The sequence below is a fragment of the Larus michahellis genome, chromosome 7, assembly GCF_964199755.1.
Source record: "Larus michahellis chromosome 7, bLarMic1.1, whole genome shotgun sequence".
NCBI lineage: Eukaryota > Metazoa > Chordata > Aves > Charadriiformes > Laridae > Larus > Larus michahellis.
Window position 1 is genome coordinate 31,983,491 of NC_133902.1, and position 27,773 is coordinate 32,011,263.

The 27,773-nt window shown below is 43.2% G+C and overlaps 2 protein-coding genes across 4 annotated transcripts in view; one reads left to right on the forward strand and one right to left on the reverse strand.

Annotated features, from left to right (window-relative positions):
* The window catches only part of UBE2E3 (ubiquitin conjugating enzyme E2 E3), a 59,334-nt gene extending 40,432 nt beyond the window's left edge, over window positions 1-18,902 (reverse strand). Inside the window, exons 1-3 of one of the 3 annotated variants that reach the window (XM_074595257.1) lie at window positions 18,680-18,902; window positions 17,235-17,437; window positions 15,050-15,100 (exon numbers count right to left, since the gene is read on the reverse strand). In XM_074595257.1, coding sequence (XP_074451358.1) covers window positions 15,050-15,100; window positions 17,235-17,428 — 245 coding nt within the window. In that variant the 5' untranslated portion in view covers window positions 17,429-17,437; window positions 18,680-18,902. Of the gene's footprint in view, window positions 1-15,049; window positions 15,101-17,234; window positions 17,438-18,188; window positions 18,255-18,679 lie in introns of those variants that run through there. The other 2 variants (XM_074595258.1, XM_074595259.1) reach the window with 2 other exon arrangements.
* LOC141745967 (uncharacterized) overlaps window positions 18,722-27,773 on the forward strand; it is a 243,352-nt gene continuing 234,300 nt past the window's right edge. Inside the window, exon 1 of the mRNA XM_074593515.1 lies at window positions 18,722-18,863. Within this exon, the coding sequence (XP_074449616.1) occupies window positions 18,722-18,863 (142 nt within the window). The remainder of the gene's footprint in view (window positions 18,864-27,773) is intronic.

Below are 27,773 nucleotides of genomic sequence, written 5' to 3' on the forward strand. Positions count from 1 at the left end.
CTTCGCTCCCGAGAGAGGTTTCAGCCTCTTGGGACCACAAGCAGCTGGTGCAATTTCAAACAGCACTCAGGATATGGTGGTTTATACACCCACCCAGGACAGAAGAGCACAAAGGTGTGTGTCTTTGCCCTGTTCCCCACTGTTTCTCTGCCCTGTTCTGTGTACAGACCAGAAAAACGCCAGGGTCTGGCTTGCACCTGGCTCAGAGACTGTCGTTACGCACCCCAGCAGTGCCAGGATGACTCACGGTGCTTTGCACGCTGCCAGCTGCCTTTGTACCGAGCACAGATGTTGCATATGGAAAGCACAAGCAGTTGCAGCACAGCATCTCAGAGACGCTCCTCGTCAAGCATTCACTGCTAATGACATTTACTGCAAAACGAACCAGAACTGACCCCTCAAGTTTCGTGATCAGCAACCGACTTCAGAAAAAGATCAACAGAATTACTTTCAGAAATAACATTCAGTGCACCGTACGAACGACTCACTGCACAATTCGGTGGTGCCTTTTTTGTTTTCCCCCTTCAGGCTTCAAAAGTTAATGGCTCTTTCAAAGTTAACAAACCTGGAACGCTTCTGGGCATAAATGGATTTGGACTAAGACCCGCGGCAATGCCGTCTCTCATAACTACCTGTTCTTCTTCCCACACTTTCGAGAAGCAGAAAACAACCCAAGTGATATTTCTATTGGTGCAGCAGTATTTTTCAAACAGCTCTCTAATCTCCCCACCTCCTGAAACTAGCTGCTATCACACGGGTGAGCACATGTCGTCTTTACGGGAAAGTTGCCCAGCCTGGATGGAGGAATTCAGAGGGGAGGCATCCAGCTGGTCTCAGGTGCAGGAAGGTACGCTCACTGTCGCTCCTGTCTCTTGACTCCCATGTTTAAAAACAAGCACAACTGAGTCTGACAATCCAGACAAGAGATTCTATTGACATTTACTCTTCAAAGGTCATAATCTGAATACAGGAGTAAAGAAAAATTAAGCACACCAAAAACAAAGCAGAGAGTTACCAAAACCTCTCTTACAGTCCTGCCCGAATGAAAAGTAGGCTGTAGCCATTTACAGCACAAATACCAAGCAGGGCCGGCTCCCCAGCTAACACCGCAGCGCAGCACACAGAGCAACTCAGGGGCGATACAAATGGCCTAAAGAGCATCCCAGCAGGACGAGGAGTCACATTCATTCCCTGAATGGCACAATCCTGTACTTCAGCAGCCCGCAGAAAGCAGAGGTACCCGTTAGAGGGGAACAACTTGCCAGCAGACAGCCCTACCAACCTGCTGGGACTCAGGCTATTTCAGCTGGCAGCGCCGTACCGGGGAGCTCAGCAATGCCATGTGCCCACAGCCACGAGAACCGAGCAGCCAAGAAATCCAGAAAGCTGCGTCCATCCCAAGTTCAAAGATTTATTTTTCCAATGTTACATACAGCCTAGGTATTTGCGAGGACAGATTAATTTTGCCTTATGATTTCTAGGCTAGCAAATCTTCGTCTGCTTCAGGCTACAGAACTCCGCCCCTCCCCCCCCATGCTTAAATGGGTAAGGACACAGGGAATTTGGAATTTTCTACTAAAATCTCAGTGTGAGAGTTAAAATGTCATCATCACGTAACTGTTTCACTAGTGATCACCCACACAAGAGCTAATTTGTTGCGACCGCCAATCCCTCTTAGGAAAGGGATAGAAAGAAACTTTAATAAGAATCTGAAAAAACCTGATAACTGTATTAACAAGCCAACAGTAATGTGATTTCTCACTGGTTGTGTCTGAAGGGATAGAAGGCTAAATGTGAAGGTGGTGAGCTAAAGCAGAAGAAACTTTTTCCATCTCTCCAGCCAACAATTGCCTAATGGAAAGCGCCTAAAGTAGCAACCCTTTTAACTGTTACAAAAGAAAAAAGACAAACTTTGGGGTTTTTTTCCCCTCAAATTTCTAATATCTTTTTAAAGAATCTACTACTGAAAACAGCTTTACGTACTTGGTAACTACAGCTTCAGAGCAACAAACTTGTGGTTCCACAGAAAAAGCTCAAAACTTCTCACAAGTGCTTCTGCACCTTGGCTTCAACTTGCAGAACCAGCTCCTGCTTTTCACTTCCATCAAAACACTACAGAGAACAGCAGTACGGATCACCATCGCACAACGCCAGGCCAAATTAAGTTTATTAGACCTTCAGCAAATAATTATTTCTAGCTTTATTTAGACTTTGTATGTAAAGCATAGGAAAAAAAAAACAACACACAAAAGACAAACAAATGCAATTCACAGGAAGTAAAATTTCCCAGTTCCTTCTGCCCAGATCAGAATTATCAAAGCCTAACTGAAGGCATATTTTTACAAAGCTTGCTTTCTGTACAGAAAGAAAATCAAGCAATAACAAAACATTTATCTGATCAGTACAGCTCACATCTCCCTATTTTTTCCATCCCTGACCCCACCTTCACTAATTTCTAGTGAGGCACACTTGGCATTTTGTGGGAACTTTGCCAAGAATTCCCTTTATATCTAGGAGAACCACACGGTGCTCAGCCTACAATAGTTGGTTTAGTGTCGACAACCGCTACTGTTAGCTTGCCTTCTAACTGATAAGATTTTTTTTTATTTCTTTTATTCCTAAGAAATGCAAGCAGGCTTAACAAAACACAAAGACTTCAAATAATGCAAGTCTGGGGTATTACCATGAAAAATAAATAGCCAACCAAAACATTTGAAAGAAAAGTGCTTTCACTGTATTTGTTCTCAGAGAATCTAGATGATTTCTCCACATGCTGATCTATTTAAGGTGCGGTACTGTATATTATCAAACAAATCACTACTCTCTTACTACTCTGTTTTGGTGATGTCCCTTCTATTTTAATAACTTGTGTCTTTTTTAAAAAAATAAGTAATGGTGTGTTTGCTCTGGCATACATAAGTACACCAGCTGTAATTCTGGCTTTCAGTTACTTAAAAAAAGGCAAACCAAACTCAAAAAAAGAGGTATTGAGGTTGCTAGTGTAACTCTTCACATACCCCCAGCAATCCCAGCACTCTGCGGAGGCAGAGGAACGTGGAGCTAGGCACTACCTGTCTGTCTACAATATGTATGGGTATCATACAAAATATCTACTCCAGACAAGCAAACACTTTTGCAGCCGTAGACTGTACTTCAAATAGTTTATCATGTGAAGATCACGCCTCAGATTTGATTACTGTTTAATCATGCTTATAGAATTTTAGGTTGTAGAGTATTTCCACCTTTTGCATAAGAAGTTTGTTTAATCACTCAGACTATGCTTAATATGCAGTAGGTTGTGCTGTGTAACTTAGATCACTTAAATTTGCTTCCATGGGAATATAGTGTTTGTTACAGTGTTCATTACAAGTTGATTTTACTCTCTTAAGACCTCTCTTTGCTTTTGCTTTATAGGCTAGAAATTAAACCAAGTCTTTTTTTTCCCCCCCCAAGACGTTGAAGTCTAAAACTCTAAACACAAGACTGGGTTTTGGCATAGTGGGTTTGGTTCACTGGGCCCTTAAGGTGTTTGTAGAGGGAGGTGTTGCTAAATCTGTAATGTACCACTACAGCTTCTGCCATCGATAATAATGAAGTAGATCTAGATATGCCCTAGGTATCTGTGAACAAGTTAGGACGAGCACCGACATACAATGAAGACACAGAGCTCAATGTCAGCTAACCATCCCAGCACCACTTCACTTGTCCCATGGATCCTCCAGCCTGGATGAGGTCTCTGATGTTGAGATACCAGGGAGAAGGACAAAAGCTAGTTAAAGCATGAGCATATCCCAGGTGGTGACTGCACAGCAGACAAGTCCTTTGTTTGTTAGAAAAGGTGCCTATGTGCGGGGAGGAATCTGGCTGTCCATTGTCTGCTACAATGGCTGCGGCTTCACAGCAAGAATCACCATCAGATGAACATATATCTTATTGCATAGCTCCTCATCTATTGTAATACTTTTTTTTCCCCTCCAAAGTCACTCTGCTAAAAGCATTTACTTAAATTGAAAAAAAAAAAAAAAAAAAAAAAAAAAAAAAGCAGCTTTCTGCTGCTAACTTTCCCTTACAGAAAGGAAACCACCAATGCTTCTCTGTCATTCATTTTCCATTTGTCCCATGGAATCCAACCTGCTGGTGCTCTACTGATTTACTCTTGTCTTCAATACTTTGGTGACTTCCATGTCTAGGCTTCAGAATTAATTGATAACCTGAGTTCAAACTTAAACCCGCTGCTTCAGGCCCAGTGAACTGAGCTGGCATGCTTGAGAACCTCCAGCTTTCTGCAGCCCTGTACTGCTAATCCAGCCATGTGGTGGCCTGAGTGCTGGGCATAGCTCCCTTCGCTCAAGCTACGCCCATCAAGCTTCCACAAGTCAGGCTGGCTTCGTCACACTGAATGCATACCTTAATTTGCTTACTGATTTCCAGCCCTGCCACTGAAGATACATTAAGGGTTTCCGGCAAGGGAGGAACCCACCTCAAAGACAATCGTGTTGTGAATCCTTGAGGCTGGCCTTTAGCTTTGCCGTCTGCTCTTTGCCTTCGTTGGCTACCTTCCCAGCGCCTGCACCCTTCTGCATGCCTCAGAGAGGAACTACCGAAGTTTATAGCAGCATTAACTCATCAGCTGGAAAGCTGCCAGGCTGCTTACATTTTCACTACAATCTTCTGAGCCCTGACTCCAGAGGGTGCTTAGAGATCGGATCCATGGTCAGTGGCAGTACGCTGCTACACAACTGTTTCCTTATGTGCCTGGATCCATTTGGGGTGTTGTGCACAGATGCATTAAGGCTTGAATATCTACTGCAAACTGCCACTATGAAGCAGGAAAAAAAATATCCTTTGCTTTTTTTTATCTCAGTCTTAGCGGTACTTACGTGCCTGCAGAACAAAAGCAGAGAATCCAGAATCCACCAAGCAAATGAAGTATCAAAAGTCAAGATCTACTGCACAACCGGTGCTATTAGTTTCTCACAAAGATGACACACCTCTGGAGAATTGGTGACCGGTGCCTAGCTTATTTCTAGTTAGCAGGACGTGACAACTTTGTGCAAGGAAAGTAGGATTGGACCCAAAATGAAAACAAAACCAAAAGGGGGTGGGGGGGCAGGGAGTGGAATAATAAATCAGCAGAAAAATCACTAGACATCTGCTTTTTTTTCAATTGACAACAGGACAAAACCTGTGCACTTCCAGTGACTTTTTAAATAATTCCTGTTACTGTTGTTGCTTGAAATTACAGAACCTGTATATTTTCCAGGATGATTATACTACAAAACCTTGATTAAAATACAGTTTTTTAAAGGAGAGGAAAATCACTTCCTAATGAGCTTTCCTTTAACATTGTCATTTAAATCCACTATCACAGATAGCTTGGTCAAACTGATCCTTAAGAGGTCACTTAGTCCATTTCCTGCCTATAGATACAATCAACTGTATCTAAACTGCTCCTGCCAGTCCTTTGTCTAAACTTTGTTCTTAAAAACCTCTGGCAATGCAGATCCACGACCTCCTTACACATACTTTCTTTATAGCTAGGTACTCCTCATGTCTAAATTAGGCCTTCATTACGGCAATTTAAGTTGCTCTCCATAACCACCAGACAGGACTGGCAACAATTGCCTTATTTCCTTCGCAGCAACTATCTTTACATCCAAAGATTATTCTTGCTTGCTTGCTTGCTTTCCTCTAATCTGTATTCTTTCCAGCTAGCCTGTGTCACTTTGCAGCGTTATGCTTAAAACTGGATAAGGTACTTCAGCTGGCCTTTAATAGTGCTGAACTGAAAGGGATGGCTTTACATACCATGTCTCCAACACTTGAGGTTTTGGGGGTTTTTTTCTTTTTTTAAATACATCCCCTCATTGTGACTGCCGTTCTATTTATTTCTCTTGCTGGGGCCTCGTATTGTTGATTCCTGGAAAGCACAAGATCCTCAGAGCGGCTACACCTTTTCTGAAGAACTGCTCCCCATCCAGTCTTTTTTTCCCCTATGGATTTGTGCAGCTGATTATGCCTACTGAAGTGCTGTGCCTTGCAGTTCTCATTATTAAATTACATGCTATTTTTAAGGTCGCTTCCTATATTTGCCCACATCACTTTGCATTCGAGTCCTGTCCTCCAATGTGCCTACAACCCCCTCCTGCAAATGCAATATTTATATGCTCTACTCCAGTATCCACGTCAATAATGAAAACATCAATTACTAACGACTGCAGGATGGTCCTCTACAGACCCTCTCTACAAATCCCTCCAACCTTAAAGTGACCCACTGATAACTACAGGTCACAGTGGTGTTTCATCAAGGCAATCTCTCCCCTCATTTGTTTCTGAAATTGATGCTTAGAACTGTAGTTTCAACACAGTCAACTAAATCTGTATCTGAGTTCCTAAAAGATCTGGCCAGTCTGTTTTACAGTAAGTGCTGTAAAATTAACAACTGCTTCAGCCACAGTTCTGAACTAGACAACAGTATAGTGCACCCTCCACATGGGGAAAATTAATCCAAATTAACGCACGCAGGCTAGGACTCGTTTATCACTAGCAGTTACTGGCTCAAAGTAAGGCATCAATTTAAAGTTACAGCATAGTTCCTGGCTAGGTTAATGTTACGCACTCTCTTGTCCTAGAAGGCAGCTGGATATCCTTGCTCCTGCCTACCTAGCCCTGAACTCAGAAAACATGCTCAAGGTATTTTTCATGATGTCTGTAGTGCCTGTTCTGAAATGTTCCACATCTATGCAAACCCTAGTTACACCAGCTCCAGGAAATCTCCACACATCAGTTTTATACAAAGCAGTCATCTCATTTTAGATAAAGGGTTTAATGTAGTTCAGATGATTCCCTTATAGTTAGACTTTATTAATTTGAATTAAAATTAGGTGTCCCAAGTCTGTAAAAGTAAAGATGAAATCAAAGAAGAGTAACTGACAGACACAGACAAATCAGGCTGATGGGGAAGCACTCAGCGTGCCAGGACCTTGCCATACATACTGTTCATCACAAACTAAATATGACAGGCTGGCAGTGGTGAGCAATGCACAGTTTGAGTGTAATAAAAATACATATATAGAGAGATACATGGCATATTTTAATCAGTTTTATCACAGACCCCGAAGGGCCTTTGTAGAGTTATACAAACGGAGATTTGAAAAGCAGATTTGTTCTTAAGTCTAAGGACACATTACTTTGCGGTTTTCACAAATTTTTACACAACAATGCTTGAATAATTGCTTAAAAAACTGGTCCGGCTTGGGCTCTTCTATTGTTTCCAGATAAAACTTAGACATAATGAGGGTCCGCTCTCTAACGCCAGTAGCTGTGTGAAAAGTGTTTGAACTGTTTCTACGACTCTAGAGTAGACAGACAGCCATGAATTTTTTTTTTCTTTTCATTTTGACAGTAATGCTAATGAAAACTGGTGAAAGATTTATACGACCTTTTGACTAACACACAGACATTTAAGAGCGTGTACGACAGCACTGCGGCCACTGCTTACACAAGTGCCTAACCTGCAAATCTACAGGCATGAAAACCTACTCCCGTGAGTAGATCTGTTGATTTGTGTTGCATAACCCTGTCATTAATTATGCCACTGAGATTACTTGCATGAGAAATTCACTATGTGGGGGTTGGTAAAACACCTTGGTTTATAGCTTGCAAGAGAGGTCGATACTAGCACAGGAAAAAAAAAAAAGACTTGAGGCATTTTGAGTTAGTGGATCTGTCATCTACTCTCAACTGAAAAGAAAATAATTTAAATATTCTCACAATTCAAAACATTCAGGAGTTACACAATCTTCCAGTGTTGCATTTTTTTAATAAAAGCACGTTAAATAACAGTGCACTCTAGCTGTACTTCACACTTAAATGTTTTACTGAAATGCCTTTCTAAATTTGTTTCATCACCACTCCTTAAACAGCTTCACTGACTACTGGCAAATAAAGTAAAAGGCACTCTGCACACATAAAGATGGCAGAATCAGGCTGTCACTACAAACGGACAGAAATACAAAAATATCTGACTTCTAATTGCTGTGCTAAATTATATCACTCCTTCCTACTCTCACCTAGACTATGCTCTCCTGGTAAGAAAGAGGGAGGGGAGAAAGAGAATGGAAGAAAATGCTTAGTAGAAATAATTCTAGATAAATCAAGGCTATCACTAGATAAATATATCTTTAAATCACTGGGAGCCACTGATTTACATTCAGCAACTAAAAATGAAGGAATTGCTTTAGAAGGAACCACAGAACTATTCAGAGCTGGACAATACTAAAAAGTAGTATTTCAATATTCACTTGAGAGCTACTTCAAACGTGTTCTTACAGGAGTTGTGAATCCTCTTCACTGTATTTTTGAAACTGCAAATGCAAACTTCTGGATAGGGAAGGAAGCGTTCTAACATAATAATCGTGTGGGCTTGTGTTCTCAGAACCATTCTGCAAACTCCAGCTTTCTTTTCTCGTCACATACATTTATTGCACTCGCTGGTGAGAAAGCGCTGGGCAGGGAGAGACAATAAAAAGTATAAACTAACTATGAGAAGATACATTATCAAGTAGAGTTTGAATGACATTTTTTAAATTTTGCTCATTCAGCTTCAGCACATGCATTTTTGCACATAATCCTAATACACTGTTTCTTACATACCTTAATCAACTTCTCCTTCTATAGGGAACTATTTAGTGTTCACAGTTGGGGTTTTCACTGCAGAGGTGAAAACAAGCAAAACTGACATCTTTTTTATCTCAGTAAGACTCATTATTCAGCAACATGAAGACTTTTGCCCAATAAGAAATTAACAGAGTAAACACAAAACTGGGGGTCTGCCATAGATCTGAAAAGTCAACAGGTTGGCTGGGAAAAAAAAAAAAGTATATGTGAAGACTTGGGCACACGTTCGTGCTACTGTACAAGGGCCTGGTATTTGACTGCATTCAGAATATACTTCCCCCTACTGATTTCAAAAAAGCAACAGAACTAATGCCTGGCTTTGACAAAGGAGAGATGGAAACTTATTACATTTGAGAGACAAAGGAATGGATTGACTTATTCATATCCTGGTGTGTCTGACAAAATGCTTTGTGTGAACAATGCCTGCTCTGAAGGGAGGGAGGAAAAATCCAGCAGAGTTAGTTTGAATCACCTATTTAAACCGTTTAAGCAAACTTGGATGATTTTTTTTTTTTTTCTCCCCTTTCCCCCCGGGGAGCACTATGGAGTAATCACATAAATCTGCCTCACTCAGTGACTGGAGTAGTCACCTCCACAGCAGAACCGGAGCAAACCACCGCTGTGCAGTAACATCTTCAACAGGCACAACTGTTTGCAGAGTAAACATTTGCCTATAACCTTACCGCAGATAGAGTACGTTAACAAAAGGGAGGCTTCTACCAGCTTAGCTGCGGCACCTTCCTCACTAACACAAGGACTGCGTTAGCTCAAATCCAGCGCTACCTCTGCGCGTGGAAGAGCCTGCACCACCAGCACAATCGTTCATTGCTCCTCATTGTTTCAGACAGCTCAATTGAAAGAGCTTAAATTGCTGGTCTGAAGAATACCTTCGCAATATTGCTTTAAATACATACTGCAATGCTTCCCCACTGATGGGGTAATAACCACAGCAAGACAGTTACAAACATCTGGATTCATGGGTCCATAACTAAACCAGTAATAGCATTCGTCTGCCAGGGTTTTGCAGGCATTTTTCTTTGTGTCAAACTCCAGACCGTGGGGTTGGGTTGGCAACACTCTGCAGCATAGAATTAGCCCAAGATGTGGCAGTAATGAAAGGGACAAATGCAGTCCTTAGGAAACAGAAGAATCCTGTATTAAAACAAAACCCCTACATGCCTTGCTCCCATTGTGGTCAGTGCACATACTTTGGAGTGTTATTTTAAAATAAGTAATTTTAAAATTAACTACTCATAAATTATCAACCTACTTGCAAGCCTAGGAGAGGCTACAAACAGCAAAATCATCAACTGCTACCTTTTGTAGTATTGCTCAAGAAATCGCATTAGTATATACTAGCATATAAGGCCTGAAAAGAAATAGTAATTAAGATAATAATCCCTGTTAAGGAAAATCTTTTCAACAGACCTATCAGGTCAGGAGCTCACTAGCTAGAGGATGTGACAGAGCAAGGAGCCTTTGGGACGATCCAAGCAGCTCTCCCTTGTTAAGAGTCGCCATTTCCCAGCAGTTCTGAAGGAAGAAAGTTGTCTCTGACCAGTGCTCTAAGGCACGTGTTTTGTCTGGCCTTTTTTCTTTTTTTCTTTTTTTTTAACCACTTGCTTTCAGATGTCTGATCTTTAATTTTACAAAGAGAAGAGATTAAAGCCAACTGACAGAACAGACTATAAAATGCTTAAATGCTCCCATTTGCATGGGAAAGATGCACTATCTTAACTCACCTCCTTTTAAACCACATGAATTAAGCTCTGAGTGGATACACTGATGTTGGTGTATCCAAAAGGAATACAGGAAGAATGTCAGGCACCAGTACAGGTCAGGGGTGGACCTGCTGGAAAGCAGCTCTGAAGAAAAGGATCTGGGGGTCTTGGTAGACAGTAAATTATCCATGAGTAAGCAATGTGCCCTTGTTGCCAAGAAGACTCCCCAGTTCAAAAGAGACAGGAAACTGCTGGAGAGAGTCCAGCATAGGGCAACAAAAATGATTGAGGGATTGGAGCATCTTCCTTATGAGGAAAGGCTGAGAGAGCTGTGACTCTTTAGCCTGGAGAAGAGAAGGCTGAGGGGAGACCTTATTATGGCATACAAGTATCTAAAGGGTGGGTTGAAGGAGGATGGAGCCAGACTCTTTTCAGTGGTTCCCACTAACAGGACGAGGGGTAACGGGCACAAGATGGAACATAGGAAGTTCCGATCAAATATGAGAAAAAACTTCTTTACGGTGAGGGTGACAGAGCACTGGAACAGGCTGCCCAGGGAGGCTGTGGAGTCCCCTTCTCTGGAGACTTTCAAGACCCGCCTGGATGCAGTCCTGAGGGATGTGCTCTAGGCAATCCTGCTCTAGCAGGGGAGCTGGACTAGATGATCTCTAGAGGTCCCTTACAACTCTGAAAAATTCCGTGATTCCGTGGTGTTTGCCTTCATTTCCTACAAAGTTTATACCAAACAGGATTTGTTGTAAAACAGATTGTAAACTATAAACTAAGCTAGCACGGGTATTATTAAATTTACTTAATAATGGGTTGAACTTCAAAAACTTTCCCATGAAGATGAGCAATGATTAATTTTGGAGTGGAAACGAGGAGGAACGAGGAAAGAAGACAGGGAATATATGTTTTTACTATTGTGGATCAGCAGGGCAGCCAGGAACAGCTAAAGGAAGCGGCTATAAATCATGCTACCCCAGGGAACGGCCTCATTTGTGCCAGCCCTAAAATCCAGGAAGCACAATGAGCGTCGGAGCTGGCTGTGCCCTGCTCCACCTGAGCTCCAGCCTCCAACTTGGGCAGGTCAGAACAGCAGCCTCAGATATAACCTGAGCTACAGAGTGGTGACCTCTTGTCTAAACAGTTTTATGCCATGAACTGAAAACAGTTATTCCAGATATGTCAAACCTATTTAAGAGCATCTCTGCAGCCCAGATTTACGACGCATTACGTGCAAGATCTTTGCAGGTTTTTCCTGAGAACGTATAACGGTGGGGTTTGGCACACTTCCATACCTTGAAGTATGTATAAGCACTTTGCCATGGTTTGAAATTGAGCTGCCTAGAAGCAATAGGGCCAAGACCTTTTTAGCTTTGCTTTATGCTATTAAAAGCACAAAAGAAATTAAATACAGCACACTGCACCAAGTAGCACAGCTTTGAGTTAAGCCAGTAAAAGCAAGAAAAAACAGTATCAGATACCTGTGTCCTCAGTTTACCTATCTGTCCTAGTGCTACGGAGCATGTTGGACAGTAACTGACTCATTTCAGGCTCTTCTGTTGGACAGGAGAAAACATGAGGATAAAGCAGTACTTAATTTCCCTCCAACATCTTTAGTGGCTTAAGACCAAATCTAATTTTATTGTTTTCTCTGTTTTATCTTTCCTGGAAATCACACCCAAATCACAGGAACTTAACGGATTACTGTATGTTCAAGAGTAAAGCTATCAGCATAAAGATATTAAGTTTTATATTTGGTACCCCCAAGATGCAGTTCATATTCACTGCTCACAGACATGACAACGTGATGCATGACAACAGGCTTTTTCTAACAGTTCATTGTCCAATTAACAGAATCAGAAATCAATCTCTGCTGTTGAGACAAGCAAGCAGAAAACTGCTATTTAGACATTTTTACTGTGCCTGTCATTCCGCCTAAATTCTGCCTAAAATAGAAATCAATGTGCAGCCCAGGCCTGCGCAGCACACCCAGGAACGGGGCTCTCTTGGGGCTCTGGCATTTTTATAAAACAGATGTTATAGGAACAAATGCGACAGGGAGAAATCTCACTGCTGAGGAAACCTACACCTCTTCTGCGTGAAAATCACAGTGCACCTAGTCAGTGTCTTTTTCAAGTAGCTAAATTGGCCTCAGATCACTCCAATGGAGCGACTCCACGTGCAGTTACGCTGGCAGGTGAGAAGAGGCAGCAGCCATCAGTGTTTAACGCGATACAGGAGAGTTCAACATAGTCTTCAGTACTTGTACTGTATCCTGTTAAAGTAACATTTAATGTTTTATATATGCCATTATCATATTTTTAAAATTGCTATTTTTTTATCACTCATGTAACTGAGTAACCAGAAGGACTGCCAACATCTAAGAGCATCGGTCGGCGGTTGAATTCTTGTGAAGCCTGTAACATGTGGACTGCAAATGATAAGGGTGTGCTCTACAACTGGAGGAGAAACAACTTCGCATGAAGAAATCTCTTTGGGTGAACTTATGACACAAGGGGTTTTATTTTTAAAGCACAAGTGAATATGCCCAAGTTATATAGGGTTTTAAATGTTTTTTTACAAATTCTTTTTCTTTTACAAGAAATGTAGTAAGTAGCATTCTGCTGCTTGTTGCATGACGAGCAATGAAGAGGTGTCACATGCCTGCTGTCAGTCTATTGCCTAATCTGTGCTCCTACAACCTGTAGGATTGTAAGCGTGTTACAAGCTTCAACCGCCCTGCACGTAACACACAGCTGCATTTACCTCCTCATACCACAAAGGCTCCTTCTAACAAGTCGATTCCAACGTAACAGTAATCCTTTGGGCACTGAAACTCTGTTCAAATTGTTCATCCTGAAAACCCAGAATCGCTGTTAGAGAAGCGAATCTCTCTCGTAAATATTTTTTATTTTGCAAGAGGTAAATATGCACTCATCATACAGTTACTACTGAGTAAAAGGGTTATATTCCTCTTGAAAAATACTTATGGGAACTGAAGCACTGAATTCCTTACTGACAAAAAAATAAGCTTTTCCCTTGCGCTCTGCAGGAGAGAAACTTGAATAATTTTGGACACATTGGGGGGGGTGTTCATCATTCTCAACAGCATTCCTGGGCATCTTGTAGCACCAGCTCACAAGAAAAACTCTCTGCAATACTCTTGTGCTAGTATGAGAGGAACATACTTTCCCAAGGAGCTAAATATCAGATGGTATTGGAGAGTGTGAGGGGGGAGGCTGCTCTTTCTAAAAGCCAAGTTGTAACTCACTGTACCCGAAACTGCTACAGTTATCTTTTTAGCAACTATAAGGTAAAGTGTTGGCGTTCTCTTTCATTTAAATACTTTCCTGCGCCCTTGGAGCCGCCTTTGAGGCTCCAAGTACAAAGTGCGTGACCAGCACAGAACTAGATCCCAGTAATTTCCTAAAAGTTATTTAAAACAGTCATTTCAAAACAAAACAAAACCACCACTCCCAAAAAACCCCAAACCCAACAGAAATTTGCTCTCTCGACAGAGCTTGCCTCTATTGAAAAGAGAGAGTCGCCGACGCTGCATGCAGATACATCCGACTGCCCGAGCAATCCACAGCACAGTCCTCAGGGTGAGACACCTTTACCACAAATTCAATAAAACACAGCACCGGTTAGTCTCTGCTCTCACGGACTAGTCAGACAGGAGAACAACTCACATTTTACTGAATTCGCAAGACCTGCACCAAACCTTTCCAACTATTCAAAAAGCCAAACAATTCCAACATAAAACCAGAAAGCATTTCCAGCATGTTTTCAAACATGCACAGGGCTCGCTGTTACACATGAGCTATTAATCTGAAGACACCTTGCAGTCAGAAATCTCACTGAGACGCATCAAATGAAAGCAACGTTATTTAAATGTAGCTTTACGGCAAATCTGAACACTAGATGCTCACAGCTAACAAGAATTTTTACGCATCCTTTAAGCAAAAGTAAAACATGCAGAAGATTTAAAGAAATTAGCTAGCTATGCTACTATTTAGCTTTCCTACAGATCAAGTGCTCCAGTCACCATCACTTTATCTAAGAGTAAATCACTCAATCTTCCAAGCTCACAATATCATTTTCTAAAACCTAACAGAAGTGTCTCCCAAGTGGGAAACTTCCTTAAAAATATTCTCTATCAAGGCACTACAACTTTGACCAACAGACACATAAATTTAAAGGCAATGCTTCAGCTTATCTAACTGTTAAGCAACATACTAAGAGAAAGCACATAAAAATCACATATGGTTCTTTACTTCAGAATGAAGTGATAACTCTATAAACCTGGCACTCAAAAAGCCAGTTCAAACTACGTGCAGACATTAAGTTGAAAGCCTCAGCATATTTTGAAGTTCATATAATTAATGTTTCACGAAGGTAGTGACCAGCTACGGAAAACAAACCGAATACACTCTGCTATGTACATCAATCACTAATAGCTACGCCTCCAACGTGCAGACAAAATAGCAAACTTCGATATCAAACGTTCCCTACGCTTGTTCAACCTGCCGTACGCAATTTTTGTCTAACAATCACCAGTTGTAAACACTAAGTTTCCCATTTGTTAGCCTGAGCACATTAATCTCCTACCACCGTCCACAATTTAAGAAGCCGTTACATACCTGCAGTTAGGAGGAGGATCAAGGGTTATTTCAGCTAGCTCCTTCTGGATTCTGTTGGCGAAATGAGAACAGACACAAAGCATTTGAGATAGTCTATAGAATAAATCAGGGAATTACACTGCCCTCTACCACCATGCAGTTAAATGCAAGATTGGCTTTGCCTTCAGTAATGCTAACATGGCTGCTTCCTCTTTGTTCTCAGAGGCATAACCCAAATCCCACAGCTGAGAAACTTTGCAGCTTTTTTCCTGCTCCGCGCGGCATGTAAACAGAACACTTAGAACCGAGTTGGGTAGAAATTTCCCACAAGTATTCAGAAAAGTAACTCTTTTCCACATCCGAGCACTTTTTACCAGAGAGATTTTCTTTTCAAGCTAATATGCAAATGAGGCGCGGGGGGGGGCGGCACAGGCAGATTTGACAATGACTTTAAACCAGCGCTGCAGACCTGTGACCCAGGCTGAAGAAGTGAACCACGCTGGCAGCAGACACACTCTTTTGACAATATTTTACCTACTACTTTGCAGTGTGTTTAAAAAGTGGATTTGCAGATCTGCCAGGCTGTCTCTGTTACTGGAATAATCTCTCGGCATCAACTTTGCTTCTCTCCACACCTTCTGCTGCCTTTCCTCCCCCAACCTTATACAGTAGCTGCACTTACACGATTAAAAGTGATATAATAACTCGAAATAAGCTGTGCTTAGCTTTACTGCAACCGTTCCCAAGGTGTTAAGATCCGGAAGAGGAATACTGAAAACTTTTTGCCAATTTAATAGTTTATTCAGGTACATAAGAGGTGTAATTTCAAAAGATGCACAGTAAATTCCTCTTTAAAATATCAAATAAGTATTCCCTTCAGAAGAGGACGCATACAAGCAAGACCATGAATTTCACGTGAATAGCAAGTGTTAAAATATGATCTAACAGAAACTGCTCTGCAGGCCCTTGCACTAGTACCACTAAATTCAGTCACACTACTGAACTATTCGAGATGTACGGAATTAGGCTTGCAACAATTTAGTGAAATAAAGGCAACAGGGGAAAACTCAGTCTTGAAAGCCTGCATCTCAGGCTTTTCAAAAAGGGTGAGTAACAACAAATTACAAAGCCTACACAGTAGTTACAGAACTTTTTTTTCTTTAGCCAATCCTATTTCAAAGGGTCTCTTTAACAAGCTCAAAAGTCATCAAAGCCACCCAGTCATACTCTGCAGCAATTTTGAGACATTTCAAAAACTATTTACTGAACTTAAGTCCAATACAAAATTACTGAAGTGTTCCTAAAAGTTACAAGTACAGTGTTCATGCTGTATAAGCAAAACTTGAAGCTACTACGGCTACTGCACAGCTTTTCCTGCTGAAGGAGATTTGTAACTGTTTGCAAAGAAAAGCAACTCCAGGGAAAGGACTGGAAAGTTACGTTTCATCTCCAAAGACCACTAGAATCAAGGGATTTGAAGTTCGCTTATTTCATACAGCTGAATTCACAGAAAATTATAAGAGTGCACATCTTGCGAGCTAGACTGCCGGTAACCCTATATGCAAATAAAAATGCAACAGATATAACTAGACAAGGTTCCCAAAGATTTTCATATTTAAAGGTAAAGGCTACCTGTAGAACCCCATGGTTTGAGTCTGCAGATCCTAGGGGAAAAAAATCACCTAAGTTTCTCCTGAAAGAACTGCAGAATAAACCCATTACTTCAAGGTGTGTACGGCTCTCCCATGCATTGACATGAAAAGCTAGTCATAAAGCCCACAGAAGCCACTGGGGTTTCATGACTTCTTTAATTAAAGAGCATTGCTCATCATCAGTCTACAGATGATAATAGAATACACCAGGAGGACTCCACCCTATACCAACCAGGCATGGAAACCTAACTCTGAGAAAGATAGCCAAAGCCGACAGTCTCTCACGCATTTTTGCAAATACAAAACGCATATAAGTTACCAAGTTCTCAAACAAGTCTTCAAAAGACGTATGACAAGTCAGTGTAATTATTACCCCAGTAAGACACGGATTAATGAAGATATTGCCCGGCAGGCCCCTGTACTACAACAGTTGGTACTTCGCTCTTTCCCACAGAGCTTTACAAGAACTCCTCTGCCTTGAAAAGCGCAATGCAAGTACTGTAACTCAAAATACTGTGCAAAAATACTACAGGACATTTTACTGTCCCCTTTACCTTTTAGCACTAGTAGATAGCTTAGCAGTAGTTTTGCTGGATAGTTTGGTGTTCTTCTTCTGCTGGGTGGCAGAGGGTTTTCGTTCTTCTTGCTCTTCGGGTTCAGGTGCAGGTGGATCCCTCTGATCGGCATCTGAACTACCACTGCTGGTACTCGGACTTTCATCGTCTGACCTCTGCCTATCACTGGACATCGTGGGGAACTTTTTTGGGGAAGGAGAAGACAAGAGGGAGAGTTAACACAACCGGCAGGACTCTCTCTTGGCATCCCCCAAGTTCCAGAGAACACCTGAATCTCCGTTTCACTGAGAAATTAACTGAAATATACTTCTTTGTCTCATCCCCAAGGGCTGCAGTTTGACAGCTACAAAGCAATATTTACACTTCTGAAAATACAGATATTTCCAATTTTTAAACCCACTCGCATTTTTTTCATACTTTAAACAATATGCCAATTGTCGACTTTGTTCTAAGGCATGAGACAGATTTAGCAGGGTACTTAGGCAATGAACATTAATAACTTATGACACATTGTAAATAACAGACCTCACTGAAAATGTTTTTTAAAAAGTCACTAATACCCTGTAAATATTTACACTGGAGCAGAGCATTTTATTGGGTCCAAACGCCAGATCCCCCCCTCTCCCCCTCTCTCCGAGAAAATATATTGCCAATAACACTTGGGTTGATTTCAGATGGAAATGTACACTTGCTCTGTGCATTTAAAGGGCTGGGCTGGGAAGGGCGGGGGGGGAGAACGAGGGGTTTTTTTGATGTTGTTGTTGTGGGTTTGTTGCTTTTTATTTTTTTAAAAAAAGGGAAAAACCCCAAGATGCATTTAAAGCAACTCGGGCAGCAGCAGCCCCGGTTATTTACATGGCCAGCAGCGAGAACTGCATTTGGCCACCACCGAGCTGCCGGAGGGGGGAAGAAGAAGCATAATTCAAACTGCACCTTCTGCACAGCTCTCCCCGCCGCCGCTCCCCGCGCAGCTCCACCAGGCAGACCGACATTTTTCCGCCGACCGGGGAAGAAGGGGGGGGCCGGGGGGGGAAGGAGGGGGAGGAGGTGGGGGGGGGGGGGGGGGGGGCTGCCCCGGCGGCCGGGGAAGGCGGGGTGGGGGGGAAGCCGAGGAGGAGCGCGGCGGGGAGCTGCGGCAGGGCTGGAGGCGGCCGCCCGCCCGGCCGCGCTTTGTGGGGAGAGCCCGGCTAGGCTCGGCGGGCGGCGGCGGCGGCTCGCCCGGCCCCGCACCGCACCGTGCGTGTGCACCAAGTGAGGCGTGAACTCGGGCCGGCTCCGCGCCCCCCCGGCCGCCGCCAGGCAGCGAGCGCCGAAAACAAGAACAAAGCTCCTCTACCAGCCCCCCCCCCCCCGCCTCCTCCCCGCCTCCCCCCACCGCGCTCGCCCAGCCGCCGCGGCAGCCGCCTCGCCCGCCTCTCCCTTACCTTCGCCGGCGTCCTGTCCCGCTGCTGGGTCGGAGGGGCGGGATGGCGGGGGGCCGGGCCGGGCCCGCGGCGCCCGAGGAGGGGACGGAGGCGGCCGGGGGGCTATACGGCGGCGGCGGCGGCTCTGTGGCCGGGCAGTGTGGAACATTGAGAGCCGGAGCAGGGGGGGACGGGGGGAGGCGCGGTGCGGCCCCGCGGCCGGCGGGTGGCGCTGGCGGGCCCCGCTCTGCGGCGCGGGCTCCCGCGGCGGGCCGGGGGGCCGGGGCGGGGGGCGGCGGCGGGTGCGCGCCGGCGGGGGCGGGGGAGTTGGGGGGCGGGGGGGGGCCCCGGCCGCCTCCGACCGACCGACCGACCGCCCCCGCCCGCCGCTGCCGCTGCCGGCGGGCGGGGGGAGGGGAGAAGGGGGCGCTCGCTCCCGCCTGGCGGCCGCCGGAGCGCGCCCCCCTCCGGGCCGGGTGCGCGCAGGCGCTCTCCCGTCGCGGCCGGGGGCGCGCGTGCTCCGGGCCGGGCAAGGACAAAGCGGCGGCGCGGGGGGGGCGGCCCTCGACGGAGCCTCAGCCCGGCCGGCCCCGGCCCGAGGCCTCCCGTCGCCACAGCCGCCCGCCTAGCCCGGGTCCCGGCTGGCTTCTGCCTCCGGCCCGCCGGCGCCTGCCGGGCACCACTGCGGGCTTGGCCAGGCCGGTGCCCACCGACGGCTGTGGCCCGGTGGAGGCCGTGGGGCTTCTGCAACCCCCGGCCTCCTCCTCCACTGCCGCCCTGGCCTCGCACCTCACAGCTTGCCTCGTGCCTTGGGCCCAGTGTCAGGGTAGGGGCAGACACGCGCCACTGGCATGCAACAGGGACCGCGGGTGGTTTTTCATCCAGCCATTGCCTCCCTCACGTGTTCCCCTCCAAAAAATATCTCTATTTTTGGCACATCTTCACGTGTGGGGACTGGAGAAACTCCCGCGTCCGTGGGAGCCCCAGCACGTTGTGGCGGCGGCCCTGGCTGTCCCACCAGCCAAGGCCTGCACGGGGCTGGGGAGACCCAAGGCCCTGCGGCATCAGCACAGTGCTGCAGCTGGAGTGCCGCCCTGCAGCCTCACCGCTCCCCGTAGGAGTATTCAGGATTAACAACGGGATTAGGAGTTGTTGCGTGAGCAGCCTGCCTGCCGAATTCTGAATGTGTTAAAGAGGAAAGGGGCTAATCAATAGCAGTTGCGGTAGGTGTCACTGGGAGATGGCATGGGATGGAGATGCGCTGTTCTGGTGTGTACTTGAACAGCTTTTCCTGTCGTACGCCAAGAGTGCGCTGTGTGATAAAAGCAATCCGCCAGTTGAAATAACTTAAATATTCCAAACTTGGAGCCTGATCATACTGGCAATAAAATCCACTTGTAAAAGAAGATTTATTCTATCTGTGAAAAGTAGATGAGGTGGCGGATAACTGGCTTCAGCAGAGAAGGAATTAACAATTACTGTAAATGTTTGTGCAATTTACATGAAATCTCGGGCTAACGTTGCTGTCCAGCACAAGAGCTTTCGCCTCGATGGCTTTTACCTCAAGGGCTTTCATTATCAACAGCCTAATGACTTAAAACTACTGTGTTTTCTTAGCTTGTGCAGGATCGAGGGGTCAGAGAGTGTATATTGTGCTCTAGAGGGAATAAACAATCAGTGTGTCAGGGAATACCCTTCTCTGGGTAGCTGAAGTTAGCTCAGCTGAAAAGCATGCTGGAGATTTGGCAAGAGAGTTGAACGATGTGATGTGGAGGAATACTGGAGGTTTGTTTGTTAAAGTAGGCTATAGAGAATTCCCAGATCACCACTACAGGCAATTTGCCCCTGAGGTATGCTGTAGAAAATTCCTAGCATAAACAGTATCTGGCATGATGAGCAATCTGGGCATAATTAGTAAAAGGGAAGCATGGCAATATCAAAAATCTATCAGTCAGCACTGAGAGCCTTTTTTTTTTTTTTCTTTTTTTCTTCCCCTCCTTCTGCCCCCCCCTCCCCCATTCTGTTGATGATGTTCAAGATGAGGCTTGCTGGAGCTTTGAAAGCCAGGATTAAGTGTTTAAATTTTTATTTTATTTCAGGTGAAAATTAACACAGGCATCAAAAAAAAAAAAAGTATTACAAGAGTGTGTATCTACAGACTAAAAGTAAGTAGATTGGTCAAGGGCTGCACACCACGTCAACTACTACACGTTGTGTGGCTTCTGTGGCTTTCAGGAAAAAAAGTGGAAAAAAAAAGCCCATTTAACAGAGACTAATTGAAAAGGCAGTCTAGATTATTTTTTTTCCCAGCCTTTTGTACCTTATTAGAACAGATTTACTACAGCAATATGTGGATATAACAGATGTTTATTTGAATGAATATTCATTCATTTGACATCAGGTCTCAAAGGATGACACTTTCTTCTTATGAGGTTGTATCTTCCTTGGGTATATCTGTTATGTTGTCAACCACAGAAAAAGTACTGTGCTGAGAGGTACGGTACAGCTTGGAGAAGAGGGAGAGATGCCAATTTTAATAGCCATTGTTACAAAGCTACATATCACGATCTCTCTGGCTTTTTTTTTTTTTTATATCCCTTGTGAATTGACATCACTGTGATTTTAACTGATGTACCCATCATGAATGCTTTTTCTCTGCCAGTTTATTGGGCACTTGAACTATGAAAGTGCAGCCAGTATTGTGAAGTGCAGAGCCTTCCTAAGGACTGTTCAGACTTGTCTGGGCACTGAGGAGTGGGTGAGGTCTGCATTTTTTTCCCCAATCAGTTGCCTTTGTTATTTGTGTTTTGGTTTTGTTTGGTTTTGGGGGGTTTTTGGTTTGGTTTTTTTTGTTGTTTTTTTTTTTTTCCCCACAAGCCCTGCTCCCAAAGGCGGTTCATGTTTTTCAGAAGCCAAATGTCTTTTTGGGTATGTCTCCATCCCTGCTCTGTCAGAGCACAGGTATGATGTTACTATCAGCACGCAGAGGTTTAACAGCTGCTTTGGGCTGCACAGACATCTGAAAATATTTTTCTAGGTTTAGGAATTCACAGTTCAGTCTCCTCCATCTGACATGAAATTCTGTGATAGCAAACAACTCAATGCCTGGCACCAGAACTAGGGTGAAAGGCATTTTCCACTTCTCACAAGAAAACTATGAGGGATGGAAAAATCATTGCTTGATCTCCTTGCCCCTACGATTTTAAGGGTCTACAGATGGTAAAATAAGGCCAGCATACATTTTTCATGATTAAGAGGAGCTCAATTGAAAATACTACTTAATGTTTACAGTCGTATACTCCATCTTCTTTATCACAAAATCATTGTTTCCTGACAGTAAATATATCTCCACCTAGCAATGCATCTTTCTGTTCTGTGTGTGTTCCCATACCAGGCTGTGTTGTTAAAGTACCTGTTGGAGCTCTACTACAACACCACAGCTAGATGAGCACAAACTGCAGAACCAGGAAATGAACAAAATAATTATTTTTAAAAGCAGATGGGGTAAAATCTAGATGGTGTTTTTATTAGTTATTAGTGTCATTGTAGCAGATAGTGCCCCATGTAAGGTAGATACTGTACAAATATCTAGCATGTCTTTTACCACGATAATTAACAATTTTAACTAGGCAAGAATGTTCCTTGGGCCAGGAAGAGATGTAGTGACATACAGAAGCAAGTGCAGGAAGCCTGCTGCAGAGTCAGTAGTTGCAGCTCATCCTGTTGTGCCTTAAACTTAAAATCACTACCATAAATATGATTATTTTTGCATTGTGATGCGATAGGTTAATTTGGGTTTATGAATGAAAAAAAAGCTGCTGAAGAACAATGTTCCTACTATGTTTCAATTAATTTGTATCCTCAAGAACTTACAAGAAAAGCAGAGGTAGTTTTTTTGTCCTGAAACCGAGAAGTAAACTAAGCGTGGCAGTGGGCAGGAACCAGCCGTTAGGAAACGACCTCCCGGTCCCTTTGTCAGCTGGTGTTGAGCCCATCTGTTGGTTTTGTGTTGCCACCTTACAAATCCTGGCACGGGACTATGGTGGAGGAAGGATGGGGAGGGGGGTGGGGAGAAGAGATGAAGGCAAGAGCCAGAACACTGCTGTGCTTCAGTTGTTCTTGTTTGAAGAATGACTTTTTGGAGGCCAATGTAGTTCAGCAGTAGTCCTGAGACTGCTCTAATGCAGACTGCCACAAGGCATGGAACTCAGGATGCTGGGGGGAATTTTCGGGATATCTTTACTTTCTCTGGATCTTTATGTGCTTGAATAAATCCAGGAGGAGAATTTTACCAACTGTATTTTAACACAGGAGTTAGCTAATTAGCCAGGGTTCTTTATAGTGTTGAACACTGCTGTATCTCAATCCATAGAAAAATACTTGACGTACATTAAAGCACTACAAATATTAATTAATCTTCATCATAATCCTATGAACTAGATAGTAAGTTCATATAGTTCATATACTGTATTGCATTTGAGAATCGTGTTTTACACACTAAAAGACTAAATAGTCAGTTGAGTACTAGTTTTTAATGGGAAGATTAGCATTAAGCGCTTAAAAAACTTAACAGGTAAATCCATGTTTTTGAAGCACAAAGTCATGGGGAAATGTTTGTATTTCAGTGTTCCCATGGAGTCCTTGTATTCTGTTGTGTAAATTCTTTCCTTGTGTGTGGGTTATTGATGCAAGAAAAAAACATAATGGCCCCTTTGGAGTTCCTGTAATCATTCATATGAATCCAGTGTCTATGAATGTCAAATGAGTATCAGGGCTTTAAAAAAATCCATACTTTCTTTGTTGAAAGTAGAATGTATTAGCCAGCTTTTAATCTCTATAATTTTCATTTTACTTGGAAAGCTGCAAGAAAAGTGAGAAAAATTAAGAAGAGAAAATTCAGGTGGGATTGGTCTGTCTACTGGACAACAGTAAATTGTACTCCATAAGGGTACTTCCCTCTATAAATAAGCATTATTTCAGTGAGTATTCATCTCACAACATCTCAGCAACATCATGAAGAGTTGGTTTTTTTTTTCCCTTGAAATTTTAATTGAAAAAAATATCCTTGATGTATATATGTGGGTAGTTTCAGCTTGTGTTAACGCAGACTTAATTTTTGGTACCGTATCATGAATGTGTGACTATAGTAGAGCAAAATGCAAACACTGTCAGACTTTTACCTGTAGCGAAGTGTGAGGATGATAGGTTTATAAGCAACTTCATAAACTCCATAAACCAATATTGCGGTGTATATTCGACAGTATAGTGTGTAAATCATAAATTAGGGAGAACTTGTCTCTACGGATACAACCCTGGCAGACCAGCGTCTTCAGAAAACTTTCAGTGTGAGAATCTGCCCCTTTTTCTGCACACAAGGCACAGTAAAATAACGCTGTCATTCTGGGTGTGTGATATTCTGCCATGAAAGCAGTAGCTGTTGTAGTGAATAATGTTGAAGGCCTGGTAAAGTTATCATTTCGCTGTTGCAAATAGAAATAATCCACCCCCAAACCATCTCAGATTAAATTACCTATAAGTATATACACAAGCATATATATTAGGGCTATCTACAGACTGCTTAGATTGGAAACCTTTGGCTCCATAAAAACTTTGGCTCCAGAAGACCAGTCTGTGCTGTTTGAGTGAAAGCAGAAAGTTAATAGGTTGGTAGTAATAGAGCTAACATCCTCTCTCATGCCAGCCAGGAGAAGGCAAGATAATTATAAAGTCAAACTCACTTGACCGAGTTGAGGTCAGAAAGAAACATACACATAGGGCAGGCATTATTCATAAACTGATCAATGCTTTTTCAAAAAAAAAAAATGACTAAACTGGTCCATCCTGAGGGTGTTATTGAAAAAAAAGGATCCTGGACAGCTTCTCACTTCAGTCCGGCTAACCTGTTTCCATGGGATTAGCTGGGTAAAAGATTTCCTTCATCAGCTTTAGGGCTGGCGACAGTTGGCACAAACAGCTCTATCTGGCTTATTGGCAGTTTGACACATCGGCCGCCAACAAGCTCTTCAGATTCTGGTTTCTGACTTCCCATGGATGAGGAAGGAACCAATCAGCATTTAAAGAACATCTTAGAAATCCCTGAGACCTGTCACACCCTTTAGTAGTGAGTCACCGTGCTTTACATTTGCCTGCCTGGAAAGCCTGTGACACTTCTGAATGCACCCTAATTATAGGGTAAGGCCCATACGTATTTCCCATTATCATGTCTGCACTGGATAGAAGGCCAGTTTGGCTGATCGCCTGTTCTACAATAAAGAAGCAATACCTTTTTTAGCGTATAAAGATCGGGATTACCAAAGACTCCTGTGGAGTAGCTTTGCGGCATCTTGCTTTTTCACTAGGAACATTACTGTTTGCATTTATCCAATCCCTTCCTGCTGTAGGAGCCCTAACCTTCCACAAAGGGACAGGAAAGACAGGTCACGGCCCGATCGTGATAAATCACAGCTGCAAATAATTGGGCAGGGCTGATCTTATGGACTCCTGAGCTTTCTGGGCAGTCTCTGCAATGGGAGTATGTGTTGCAACTCCTGGCAGTCTCTTTTGTGCCCTGCTCAATGGGAGTTGTTCCCATAGCAGTCGCAGCAGGAGCAAATGTGTGTCAGGAATGGATCTCCACGGTGGTGGTGAGGGCTGAGAGGGGAGGACAGCCCTGGCTGAAGAGCTTCCTCATATTTGCTCTATTACCTCCTCTACTGGAGTAGTCACATCCAAGCGGAGAGCCTGGGTGGGGCTGTCTTAAAGCATTGCAGCTAAAGCCGTCTGAGATGGAAAGTCAGGCCCTAGAGATACACTGGGAAAACTCAAGGGCAAGAATGGATTAAATCCTGTGGGGTAGGTGGAGGGTTTATGTTTGTCGTTGAGCATGTTGAAAGGTTTGTCTGAAGTATTTGGGTGGTGAAGGGGTGCAGGCTTAGAAATTAGGTGCTTTTAGTGTTACAGTGATTTTTATCACCCCCATCTGTGTGATGTCAAGATGTGACTATTTTCGAGTAGCTCTTTTAGTATTACCAGCCAGAAATCTTTGCACAGGAAAGAAGTTATGATTAGCAGGTGTGAGGCCAGTCTGATTTTAGTCTTGTCCCATGGCTTCAGCAATAAACCCTTCTTTCAGCTTTCGAAACTTTTTATAATGAGCATTTCCATTTTACACTTTTGAGCAACATCTTCCTTCCAAGTGAGAACTGAACCAGGCTCCCTCTGGAGTCCCTCATTACTGCTAGGCTGGCGGGGTAGCAGCTGATGGATGGGTGTCCTTCCTGGCCAGCAACGTGTGCTGCACTCCCAGCAGAGAACGAAAGATCAAGGATCTTCTCCGTGCCCCCGCAGAGCACAGCTACACCGCCAAGTGCAGTTATCCCTCAAGTTGCTCTTGTCTTAAATACCCATTGTGTTGTTTCCCTACCTTTATTCACATGTATGTCAACAGAGTGACTGTTGTGTGTTTTCCAGTGCAGTAATCCCAGCTGCTACGGGAACCCTCCTTCACAATGCAACATGGCACAGCAGTGCGTGCTTCTACTTACAATGTTTAATAAATATGTAAATTAACCTACCCTATCTCTTCAGGTAGGAGACTTGTATGACTGCACTTGTATATCACTGAATATGCTATTCATGAGGATGGCACAGTGTGGAGGGGCAGGAGCTTGAGGCGGAAGTTTGAAATATAATTAGCAGAATGAAAGTGTCAGTTAAAGCCTAAGTTTAAAGTATTTTAGGGTTTCCAACTGGAGTTAAGCTGAAATGATGCTCCTGTGTTCTGCGCAACACTGGTGAGGAAGACTAGGAAATACAAGCTTAATTCACAGCAGCTCTGCTTGGATCAGTCCAACTATAGCATTGCCTATTCATGCTTGAATTTCTAACAGTTATATTTTACTACTGCTTTACTATGTTCTCACCAATATTTAATGTGAATATTAACACACTATGTTTTTAAGAGTGCTTTTTGGTTAAATAAAAACAGAGGAGACTGTGCTATGCCAGAACAAATAAGAACATGGTGTTAACTTCAAAACAGCAGAAAATATATGCCAATGAAGCTGCTTCCACTCATCTAACATCAAAAGATTGCTTTACTTTGTACTGTATCCATGATCTTGAAAGCCATGAAAAGATCTCTCAGGGGTATTCTTATTCCTAAGTTACCTTAGGTTGTTTTAATTAATTTGCTAAATGGAGATCATCATTCCCGAGGTCTGCTTATTTTTGTCCCTGTTTCAGCTGTGTGTGAGAATGAACTTTTGGCCTTTGCTGTCAGGCTGATCATGATTTTAAATAGTAATATTCTTGCTAGTAGGCTGTATTAATCCTACTAGTGGAAATTTTAAGATGGGGAACATCTTGGTCAATGGAATCAAATTCTTCTAGCTTAGTCTTAAACTGGGACACAGGTATTTTAAGTAAGTATTTAAATGCCAGCACATAAACAGATGGCCAAATTGTTTAAAAAAAGAAAAAGATAATAACTCACATCAATATTTTACATATGATATCTTCTAATATCCGGTATTGTTATCTGACATATTGGTGTGGTACTTTCTTGCCTCAGCATCAGAGCAAGGATAAAGGAGATGTAGAACCAAAATTGTTCCGTTAATTGGAATTGGTTAAAGCATATCCATTTAATAATGGACATTTTGCAATGTGCATTTTAAGTCTCCATATTACATTTTTCCTATCTTTCTCAAACTTAACTTTGAAATACCATGGTGCTAATATAAGTCTGGCTGAAACGCTTGTCTGATACCTCTTTCAATGGAGAAATACAGTGACATTAAGATTCATTTTATCAAATTAAACTTTGGTGACATGGATAAGTGACTCAGAATGTGTGAAATCCTGAAGTAAACAAAAATCTTTTTAACGATACATTATTTTTCGTTGGTTTCTTCTATCAAGGAAGCAGCAAAGTCAGTCTTTACATTCCCAAATTTATCTTTCACAAAATCGTACCCTACAAGTAGACACGTACATGAAAAAAGTTTTAAAAGTGCAAATCAACTTTTTTCTTTGCGTTGTTTCTTAGCAGTTAATATGCTATTGATGGGGTCATTCTGAACTATCAAAAAGCCTACTTCATACAAGTGATGTC